Raw genomic sequence first — 11,812 nt, 5'->3', positions numbered from 1 at the left:
CACCAGGGGAGCTATGTGAGGATGCTTTTCATAGACTACAGCTCTGCTTTCAACACAGTCATTCCAGACAGACTGGTAACTAAACTCACAGACCTTTCCCAGTCCATCTCCCACCGGATCAAGGACTTTCTGACTAACCTCCCCCAGAATGTCAGACTAGGCTCTCACCTCTCACCCACCATTACATTCAGCACCGGCACTCCACAGGGCTATGTGTTGAGCCCCCTTCTCTATGCTGTCTTCAACTACAACACAACTGCACCCCAATCCACCTCACCAACACCATCAAGATCACAGATGGCACAACTGTGGCTGGACTTATCTCAGGAAGAGATGAGACAGGGATGCAGTCCAAAAACTGTCAATGTGGTATACAAGGAACTATCTCACCCTGAACTCCTCAAAAACAAAGGAACTCATAATAGACTTCTGGAAGAATACTGCAGACCCCGACCCACTATATCTCAAGGGGGACTGTGTGGAAAGGGTCCCTGTCTTCAGGTTCCTGGATGTGAACATCACTGAAGATTTCATCTGGACTATAAACACCATCACAATGGTCAAAAGGCACAGCAGCAACTCTACTTCCTAAGGATCATCAGAAAAAACAACCTGCATGAGAAGCTGCTGGTGTCCTACTACCTCTGCGCCATCGAGAGTGTGCTGACATACTGTATCTCTGTACGGTATACCAGCTGCTCAGCAGCAGCCAGGAGAGCACTTCAGAGGGTCACGAACACACCCCAGAAGATCGTCAGCTGCCCGCTGCCCTCTTTGGAAGACTTACTCAGCCCTTGCTGTCTCAGCAGAGCAGCCAACATACTGAAGGACTCATCTCACCCTGGACATCATCTGTTTGACTCTGCCTTCCAGTAGACATTTCAGCTCTATCCCATTACGGACCAACAGCTTTAAGCCATACGAGAACTGAACACTGCCAAAGAATGACATTGTTTTTGTGACCTGTGTGATCAACAACACTTACAGTTGTCTACAGTACTCTGCACTGACTTTCACTTTCATATTTATATCTATGTTTACATATTTACATCTATGTTCATATTTATTTCCTTGTTTCTATTTGCACTTGTGTACATATATTTCCTTTTACATTAACAGTAATCCAGGCCACATTGTGCATTGTCCTGGAGTGCAATACTTCAGCTGCTATTCAGATTACATTTACTTGTATACAAAACCACACAAATATATTTACACAGTTATATGTATATTAAAATGCATTCTTTTTAGTACTTTGAATTAGTTTTAATTTGTAGCTTTTCCTGTTTTTAACTGATATTTGTTACGTGTGAACGCATTCGAAAGGACTGCTATTCAATTTCGTTGTGCTCTGTACAATGACAATAAAGAGATTTCTTGCGTGATCGTGAGCATGTGAAAGCGTGAGTATCACGCCAGATGCGTGTGAGTTGGCAACCTTGCAAATCTGATATGCTTTCATGGGACCAAAATATGTAGCTCCCTTGTCCAGTGTAATGACTCCAAATTGAAGTACCAACCCAATTCCGTTTAGATTATAAGCAATCAAAAATCTATTTAACAAAACTATATTTAAGCACTGTCTAGCGTACTGACTACGAGCTAATGTACAGACCCATTCCAATTCAGATTATAAGTAATAAAACATATACCGGATAAAACAATATTTAACATTGTTCAGGATTCTACCTGTAAGCTGAAGTACGGACACATGCTCAGGTTTGCCAACTTTGATCAGTTGGCTGGCGAGAGATTTTCAATTCGAGACAAGACTGCGCACAAATTTATATGTATTTAACAGTTTTATTATTTAATAGTCGGTATGGTTTGCAAACTACCCCAACGCTTTCGATGCAGCTAATTTTGGGTTTGGAATAATATAGATTTGCCGTAAGATTTCTTGCGTGAGCGCGGGAGCCTGAAAGTGTGAGCGTCATGCCGGATGCGTGACAGTTGGCAACCCAGCATACCGGTTCAGATTTTGATGCATGACAGACTTGATTTTGGTGAAAGGCAATATTTTAGCCTCACCTCCTTTGACGTTTTCGACAAAGCGCATATAAAAACCACAGCGTCAAGTATCTGAATAACTTCCCAATTAATTATTTCATAAGTTACTCGCAATGTACTTCATCAGAGGCTCCTTCAGAAAAGCGAGTAACCCTCCAATTCCACCGCGCGTGGACTGTCGTACAAATCGGAGCGATGTGATTGGCCAGCAGAGTCCAGGATGACAGAGTTCATTGGCTAGCGGTCACCTGAATAAGAGCGCTGATTGGCGGCAGAGCGAGTACCACACTGTTGGTGCCCATCGGTGTTTAATGCCGCTGATTATTGGTAAAGTATACGAGTTAGAAGACTGAAAAAATAAAGCACGTCTTAGGCATCAGTTTACATCATTGAAGACGCGATAGGACAGGATAGCATGTTCTATTATCCCACTGTTTTACATCGTCACACTGGCTGCTTCGCCACTATATGGTGAGACATATCTTATTGCCTCAGTTATTTTAATCTGCATTGAAATATATGAAATACATGACACAGGGCTTTTTGTCGAATATGCAATTAATACTGTGCTTAGGTGACATGGCATGATCGATGCTCTCAGTCTTATTGGAAAGTTACACCCTGGTCGGGTCTCTTATGGTCTGATTATTTGACGTCTGGGCTGTGTTCACAACCTGTACTCTGACCTGTGTTTGTGTGCTCGTAGGAAAGAACTATGAAAAGTGAAAACGAAACAATTCCTATGTAACTGTACTTGAACAGATGACAATGACAATCTTACCTTGATCAGGTCTCTTGTAGTCTTGCTTTGTTGAACATACTTTTGTCACTCTGACTGGTTCTATGCAGGCTAGCCGCCACCAAGGGGGTCCGAATCAGTCGGCGGGAGTTCCTCACGGTGAACGTGGGACGCACATGGTAAGGGCTTGCTTTATGAGCTCGTGTGTGTTTGTGTCGTACTCTGGGTGTGGGTGTTCATTGTGTAATGTCAGTTATGTGTCGTGTATAGCTGATGCTGGTGGTGTGTTGGTTAACCTGTTTCTGTTTTAGTGTGGACACGATGGATTACATACTGGTGAAGCCAGGCCGGCCCCGGCCCAGATTCTCGCTCTACCTCTCCAGCCAGCTGCAGTACGGCATCATCGTCATCTACCACCGGCAGTGTGCCTTCTTCCTGGGTGAGACCCACGCCAAGGGCATCTGTAGCCAATGTCTGATTCTGTTTGGGTGCTCCAGGATTCACAAACCATGCAAGCGCATCATTGTACCCCCCGGCATGTCAGAGGAGGTCCACCAGGCCTTGGAACGGCTGCGAGAGGCATGCGCGGATCGACATGGTGGAGCCCGACAGGTTTGCCGAGCTGCATCCTGAAAGGGGTTGAATCTGTCTGCCTGTCAGCGCAAGCGGCCCTGTGGCCACACGTTTGGCGGTGACAGTACTGGTGTCACTCACCCTGCCTCTCTGCTCCACCTCTCACGCTCCCCACAGGTCAGACCTGACGTTCCCCGACCCCCTGTTACTGCTGGAGGAGGCTGAGGGGGCGCTGGACCCATTCTTTGGAGTAATGGGTGTAGAACGAGCACTGCCCAGCCCAAACCATCTGGCACAGGCAAGCACCGAGCCCTGCACAGGGCACCACTTTCCTACACTTTATTATGCCAGTTTGCTTTTAACTGTGATCCTTTATTCAGCTGAGCGTTTTACTCAGGAAGTTCAGGGTAAGTCCTTGGCCTCCTGTCCAACAGCACAGCGAGACCTCAGGCCAGACGATACAGAAAGTAGCAAGCTACACAGAGACATGTCATATGATTTTGGGTATATAACTGTTACTGTCCCTCTATGCACAGCTACGGCAGTATGAAACATCGAGTAGTCCTCTGTGCCCCCCAGTGACAAGTCATAAAACTACCCCAGAACAAGGTAATGAGGTTATGTGTGCTCTGTGTTAACTGTGTCCTGCTAAGAAGGAGCACAGCCAATAGCAAGTGTGTGCTCTGTGTTAACTGTGTCCTGCTAAGAAGGAGCACAGCCAATAGCAAGTGTGTGCTCTGTGTTAACTGTCCTACTATGTGGCTTCAGAGGGACTCACTGTACCCCCCCCCCCCCCGTCTCATCACTCTGAAGGAGGAGGAGTGCTTTCCCATCCCGGTGGTCGAGGTACGGAAGCCCCGCCTCCCCGGCTAATGTCGCACACACACGCCATCACGTAACCTTGATGCTGGCCTCTCACTCATGTCCCCTCACCCCTCCTGTCCACCAGTTGGAAGGGGAGGAGCTTCCCGAGGTCTCGGCCAAAGAGATCGAGCTGCTGATGGAGCAGAAGGATGCCTTTTTGCAAGGTGATTACTCTAGGTAGTGCTGCTGCTGGGTCCCTCTCAGGAGGAGTCTGTGCTTATCGGCGGGCTTGGGGGCTGTGTTTCAGAGCAGGGGGGGGTTGAGAGGATGGCAAGACAGGAAGCCACAAGGGAGCCGTCACCAGCCCAGATCTCCATGGAGCGGTGAGTGTCACTGGATGATGGACCACGTAGGACACCCTCAGGTGGGCTTGTCGCTCCTGCCCGTTATAGCGCCATATCTTAGGTTTGTTTTTAACTGGGTCTCTCACAGAGACAAGGACACGGCGGTGGAGGACAGCATGTGGATAACGGATGAAATCATGGGCCTCCCCGTCGAGGTCCAGCTGGGGAGCGTCCCCACAGAGCTGACCCCGCCCCTCACAGAGGCACCCGCAATGTCCCCGCGTGGACACAGGGAGATGGGGGCGGAGCCTCAGAGAGGGGTGTGTCAGTCCATAGAGCCGGTATGCGAGTCTGCGAAAGAGAAGCATTTATCACGTGGTGGAAGAGGATGCCCCCCCCCGACTCCTCCCCTCCTTTATCCCCTGTATCCTTTCGGTTCCTCAGCACATGAACCCCCCGGGGGACAGACAAGGGCGCCGACGCCAGCTGCTCTTCATTGACACGGGGGTGCAAATATCCCATGATGCAATGCAGGCACAGATAGCAGACCCACTGGTGGAGACTGTGTCCATGGTATGTGCCATGCATAAGGGGGGGGGGGGGGGGCATCCCTTTTTTACACTATGGATGGAACAATGAGAATGACAAGTATTTTGGCAACATTTGTGACTGTGGCATGGAGTCGGACCTTTTAGGCGCCTGTCTTTCAGTCCCAGGTGCTGGCTGAACATCCATCTCATCACCAGGGGGCCCCCAAGGAGCTTCTTGTCACTCACTGCACTAGTACGTCCCCCTACGTCCCCCCCCCCCCCACTGCCACTGTCCCCCTCCTTCTGCCTTCGACACTGTGTCCCCCTACATCCCCCGGAGTCATGTTTACATTAACAACATCTAAAACAGTTACAGGTAGAGAACATTCAGTAACAGAGATCATAATAATAATAATACATTTTATTTATAGACGCCTTTCTAGACACTCAAGGACACCGTACAGTGAATGCAAAAGAACAATATAAATAATAAAACCATAATAATACAGAAAAACAGGAATAAAAACATAAGTTAAATCAAACAAAGCCACTGAATGCACAGAGAGAAAGCCAGTTTGAACAGATGGGTTTTAAGTTTCGATTTGAAGAGTGGAAGTGAGTCAATGTTTCTGAGCTCAGATGGTAATGAGTTCCACAGCCGAGGAGCTGAGCGACTGAAAGCTCTGCTCCCCATGGTGGTCAGATGGGCAAAGGGGATAGTGAAATGGACGGAGGATGAGGATCTGAGGGTGCGAGAGGGAGTGGCAACTTGTATAAGGTCGGACAGGTATGGAGGGGCAAGGTTGTGGATGGACTTAAATGTTAACAGCAAGATCTTATAGTCAATATGGAACTTAACTGGCAGCCAGTGAAGCTCCTGCGAAACAGGAGTGATGTGGTGGACGGAGGGGGTTCGGGTGATAATACGGGCAGCTGAATTTTGTACCAATTGAAGCTTATGAAGAGATTTCTTAGAGAGACCAAAGACAAGAGAATTGCAACAATCCACGCGAGTGGTAACAAGACTGTTAACAAGAATAGCAGTGGAACGTGAGGTAAGGGAAGGACGAAGGCGATTAATATTACGTAGGTGGAAATATGAATTGTGTCTTTATCTTTCCTGATAATGTGGGTCATCGGATGCCCAAATCCTTCCAGTGCAACTTCTCGACGATGCAGATGCCTTTTGGAAAAAGCATGCAGCCCTCGCCATCTTCCCAGGAGATGGGTGGGTGCGAAAAGGGGCAGGGCTGGATATTGGGGCAGAGACTGAGCTGGTGCTGCAGGAGCCCATAGAGGAGATGACAAGGGACGATTGCAGTGTCCGTGAGGTAAGTGTCCACGTAAACATGCAGGAGTGCGCAGAGTCGTCATCATCACTGTGTGCATGAACAGTAGCCAGACTGCATGGAAAATTTAGAAGGATACATGTAGGTGCACAACGGGGAGCAAGCTTATGATCTACTGGGATGGATAGAATATGATCACAATTGTGATCCACTCTCACACAACTGAAAAGTAGCAGTTATATTTGAGGTATTTACTGAACTAGAAATCACTGCAGTGTTCCATCTGTCTGCCAGTACACCAGAGAGAGATGGAGAATGCCGCTTCTTTCAAAAAGATTTATGACCTAAAGGTCAAAAGGTTACGGGTCAAAAGTTCACTGGGGGGGGGGGGGGGGTTGGGGTGTGGTTGGGGTGGAGCCAGGTGACGCAACAACTAGTGACGTTGTTAATAATTTCCATATGTTGGGAGAGGGGGTTTTATTATTTATTTCTGTATTATTATTTATTTATTTTTATTATTATTTCAAAATTATTTATTTAATTATTTATTTTATTTTGACTAGTTTGGAGAGTGAAATGAAGTTTCAGCAGTGAATTGTGTGCTGATGAGTGTGATTTGTTGGAATAGCCCCGTGCTATGAGGGTGATGGCTGACGGTGCCGAACACGGAGCTGAGCGCGTAGCTGAGCGGGTTGGTTACCTGATGGAGTGTGAGCGTACGCTGGGTCCGCCTGTGGTGCGGTGCTGTGGTAAGGTCCCGGTCGGTCCAGAGCGTGTAAGGACTTTGGAGATTCTGCAAAGGACTCGGAGATTGTGAGAGCGATGTTAGAGCTTATCCCTGTGTTGCACGAGTCTGAAAGAAATTGTGTGAAAATGAGAAAGTTGGCGCTAAGAATGAGAGGAGGAGGAGGGTCACCCCCGGGTCAAACTGTAATTTGGCCACATATCAAATTGGACATTTTGTCTTACAGTATATAACATGTTTTTTTTTTGTTTGAAGTTTTGGTTTTTCTGATACGGCCGTTAGTTACATCCCGGTAGGTCATCCCTCGGTCGAGCGTATCGTCTGCGCATAAGTACAAATATGAGTTAAAAGAAAAACACCACGACGTACATCAAATAGACATAATTAAGAAAATAAGATAATCCTCGGTATCCTAAAACTTGACAGGCTGTATATTTCTCATTAAATAAAAGTTAAAAACCAGCCGCAGATATTTTTATTATGCTGAGCGGTCACCGTACGGGTTTTCCTCCTTTGGTAAAGAAACACGAGTACCCCAATGGACAAAGAAGAAAAAAAGAAAACTACATGGGACTTCCATAGAGTGAGTATATTATTTATTTTATACATGTTTTATGATAAACGCTATACATTAAAATAACTTATTCTAATAATCGGTATCTGTTTTTTTTCTACGAGAGACGGCACGGACCGGTTAAGAGAAAATCTTCAAAAGACCTGAATCAGCAGGTATGGACGGAGCATCATCCCCTCCTATACCCGAAGCCTTATTAGATGAAATAGACAACATCAACAACGCTAATAATGAAAATGATGCGGTTTATCAAAACTACTTTGCTCAACACGACTCGCCACCCGCAGCATCTGGTGAAGCGAGGGTCGAAGAGCCCTGTTTCCTACTGTCCTTAGAGACATTATTAACCTTCCTGTGCTGTTAGGGTCGGCACCGACCTGTTTTTAAGTTTAAAAATGCATAAAAGCAGCACATATACTTATGCACACTCTTAAAACACAAGGCTCCGTATTGAACCGTTAAGGGTTCTATAGCTTGGTACATATATGACACCCTCAAAGGTTCTATATAGAACCATTATAGAGGGTTCAATTAAAAGAAATAGCACCTTTTTGAAGGCAATGGTTCTATTTACTCTGCTTAGAACCCCTATAGTACTATATAGCACCCCCCGAGAACCCTTTTTTTCTAAATATATACTGCATCAAAGCTTTTTGACTTTGTCAGGAATCTCTATTTAAACCAAATAAATTAAAACAAAATCAAGGTAAGGCATGCCCACACATGTAAGGTAAGATAAGACCAGTTCAGTTTATGTATATAATTCACTCGAGGTTTATTTTACCATTATTTTTTTATTGAAAATGAGAGGAATGCTGTCAAAAGGAAGGTCCAGAAAGCCACACCAAAAATATTAAAACAATTCTTTTCATGGATAAGGAAGCCTAACAAGGTAACCAAGAGGTAAGAAACAAATTGGATGATAAATAATTGTTTTGAGGGTATCTTATGGCTGATGTAAGACACGGCTTGGCACCGACCCGTCTAACATAAGAGACAGGAACAGAAAGCTAACATAGGCCGAAGGTTAAGCATGTTAAATGAAAGGCAGCTGGATAATTCCCTATAATGACGCACTATAACAAAATCAAACGCGACGTGAAAACGTTTCACCTGTTTAATAGACCTCGATAAAAATGTCAGGGACGTCTACGACAAACGCAGATTGTTGACTAGTGGGGAAACTCTGCCTTTTGGGAACTGAAATGTAAAACTAGCAGCATCGCAAAAGGGTGTTGTACGTCTTTAAAAATATTTCATCGAATGAATTTGTTAATGTAACATGAAATTTTTTTCAAAGATGTACAGATGTTTTAAAATGTAACATGAAAGTTTTTCAAAGATGTACAGATGTTTTAAAATGTAACATGAAAGATGTACAGATGTTTTAAAATGTAACATGAAAGTTTTTCAAAGATGTACAGATGTTTTAAAATGTAACATGAAAGATGTACAGATGTTTTAAAATGTAACATGAAAGTTCTTCAAAGTAAGATGTACAGATGTTTTAAAATGTAAGATGTTCTGTTGTTTTATTTTCCAGACACGTTATACAAAAACGTTTTGTTACGTGTATGCAGCGCAAGCCTGTTCATACAAAGTTTTATGCATTCATTTTGCGAATCAGTTTTGAAATCTATTGTGAACGTGGCTTTTATTTTACAAAAACAATGTTGTAAAAATTTTGTAGGCTTTTTATCAAAGGAGATTTTGTTAATGTAACATGAAGTTTTTTATTTTCAAAGTTGCACAAGGGTTTTAAAATGTAACATGAATACATGTTTTATTATTCAAAATAAAAGTTGTACACATGTTTTGTTATATGTATGCAGCACGGTCATGTTTTTAAAATGTACTAATTTTTGGGGGGGGTGGTGGGAATAAAGCATATTTAAAGGGGTACCTCTCATGGAATCTACCAATCTTTACCAGCTTTTGAACCCTGAGCCACATGGGGACTGGGGCTTTTAACCGTGAGACTCGACACCTACGCATTAGATCCTTACTTCAGCAATGGTTCCCATGTACCCAGTGTAGGGTCAGGTCCATCGCAAGAGAATGTCTCTGCCGTGAAAGAACGATCCAGCAGCATTTTCTGTATCAACAAATCTGTAACCATTCTTTCCATTCATTATATGCTGACTTTTCCAAAATTGTTTTTTAGCTGAAGCATAAAAAGCTGTAAGTTCGAGTGCACCTGGTTAATAGCATTTTATTTTATAACAGTAGGAGCTTGTAAACTGCATTTAGCAGTCACATTAAAACACATTAATAACTTTAAAGAATAAAGCCTTAGTTATTTTTAATAAAGACGCCTTTTCTGTAAATGGTTTTCCTACAAGGTGACCCCGCGGCCTATGCTTAAGGCATCCGGGCGCCTGATTTGAGATGTTTACTGAGGACGGCATGTTAAGTTAACAGTAGTAACTGAGCTGCACCGTGTTTGACTTTTAATGAAACTTAGGCCTAATTCAACAGAACCAGTCGTCATCCACTTTGCAGTGAGATTTCTGAGCGAAAAGTGAACAAAGTTTCATTTTCTTTCTTTACCACCTATCGGTAAGCAAGGGAAATGGAGGCGGTAGTAACCTATACAGTTATTTATTCCTTCCATATGTATATAGCACCGCAGAATGTTTTGCACTTTTTGCAGTATTTGTTTATTGTTTGTTGTGTGTTCTACATACATGGTTACACTGTGACATTCTGACTCCTAAAACCCCCTCTCCCAACATATGGAAATTATTAACAACGTCACTAGTTGTTGCGTCACCTGGCTCCACCCCAACCACGCCCCAACCCCGTTCACCCCCCCCAAGTGAACTTTTGACCCGTAACCTTTTGACCTTTAGGTCATACATCTTTTTGAAAGAAGCGGCATTCTCCATCTCTCTCTCACCTGGACAATATATGTATTTTAGTGGATTAATGCTGTGTTTCCCAACCCAGTCCTCAGGGAACCCCAGACAGTCCACGTTTTTGCTCCCTCCCAGCTCCCAGCCAATCAGGAACAACAAATATCTGGTACAGGTGCGCTGGGAGCTGAGAGGAAGCAAAAACATGGACTGTCCGGGGTTCCCAGGGTTGGGAAACACTGGATTAATGTATTTGTAATGTTGCTTTTAAGAAGTTTATTATGGTTTGAATGGAAATATTGTAAAGCAGGCACCTTAAATGCTGAATATAAGGCTTGACCCCCCCCCCCCCCCCCCCCACCCGGTAGGTCCCCAGAGAGTTGCGCGAGTCGGGACTGACTGCCTCTGAAGTATCAGGTTGGTAACCCGAAGTCTCAGTCACAATCAGGAGAGGGGTACTAGTTTGGGACAGCTGGTGACGTCATTCAGAAAAGGGGTACCAGACGAAAAGGCCGGTGATGTTCTGTGCAGAACAGCAGTCCGCACGTGGCACAGAGCAGACTCAGGAGTCACATGTCAGCAGGTCACCATCCACCATGTCGACCTGCAGCCTTCTGCATCTGGCCTCAGTGTGACAAAGTCCACAAAGATGTGGACTTTTACCGGAATGCAAACACACAGCCAGTGAGCTCCCGTCACACCAGCAGATGTCACTGTGAAAGAGTCAAACAATTTCCTCAGTTTTTTTTTTTTTTTTTTTAATAAACGTACACTTTGTCAGTTACCAGACACTTTGATCCATAGTGACTTATGGATACACGCTTTTTATAGCCAGTGGTGCTTGTCTTTTACTTTGGTTGTGGTTGAAAGTACAAAAAATGGTTTCTGAACCAAAATGTTTACTGAGGTGCAGCTGGAAGAGTCCAGGGGGGAGCGGTCCAGGGGGCAGCGGTCCAGGGGGGAGCGGTCCAGGGAGGAGTGGTCCAGGGAGGAGCGGTCCAGGGAGGAGTGGTCCAGGGGAGAGCGGTCCAGGGGAGAGTGGTCCAGGGAGGAGCGGTCCAGGGGGGAGCGGTCCAGGGAGGAGCGGTCCAGGGAGGAGCGGTCCAGGGGAGAGCGGTCCAGGGGAGAGCGGTCCAGGGGAGAGCGGTCCAGGGAGGAGCGGTCCAGGGAGGAGCGGTCCAGGGGAGAGCGGTCCAGGGAGGAGCGGTCCAGGGGGGAGCGGTCCAGGGAGGGCCGAGCCCATGAGTCTGTCAGTCCCTCAGACAGATGATAAGCAGTGTTTGGAGGACAGAGCTGCCACTCTGGGCTTTCTTGGTACTTTCTCAGTGTGCATACATCTTACCCTCAGC

At 45.4% G+C, this 11,812-nt stretch overlaps 1 protein-coding gene and 1 long non-coding RNA gene across 2 annotated transcripts; both read left to right on the top strand.

The window, feature by feature from the left end:
- The first annotated feature begins 2,020 nt into the window (after nt 1–2,020).
- Nucleotides 2,021–5,678, top strand: rec8b (REC8 meiotic recombination protein b). The gene is given in 12 exon segments (XM_072701147.1): nt 2,021–2,481; nt 2,860–2,928; nt 3,061–3,188; nt 3,294–3,321; nt 3,323–3,361; nt 3,500–3,866; nt 4,091–4,168; nt 4,272–4,350; nt 4,434–4,509; nt 4,619–4,811; nt 4,915–5,043; nt 5,640–5,678. Coding segments are annotated over 12 exon segments (1,281 nt in total). The 5' UTR covers nt 2,021–2,425.
- A 42-nt stretch (nt 5,679–5,720) lies between these two features.
- LOC140578690 (uncharacterized) lies at nt 5,721–11,194 on the top strand. Its single transcript, XR_011982957.1, has 3 exons — nt 5,721–6,055; nt 6,159–6,331; nt 10,832–11,194. It is a non-coding gene; the product is annotated as an uncharacterized lncRNA (long non-coding RNA).
- Nucleotides 11,195–11,812: the final 618 nt, after the last annotated feature.

The sequence above is a fragment of the Paramormyrops kingsleyae genome, chromosome 1 (genome assembly GCF_048594095.1).
Source record: "Paramormyrops kingsleyae isolate MSU_618 chromosome 1, PKINGS_0.4, whole genome shotgun sequence".
Classification (NCBI taxonomy): Eukaryota; Metazoa; Chordata; class Actinopteri; order Osteoglossiformes; family Mormyridae; genus Paramormyrops; species Paramormyrops kingsleyae.
The sequence above is the reverse complement of the archived record's forward strand: the minus strand, read 5'-3'. Positions and strand labels throughout refer to the sequence as shown.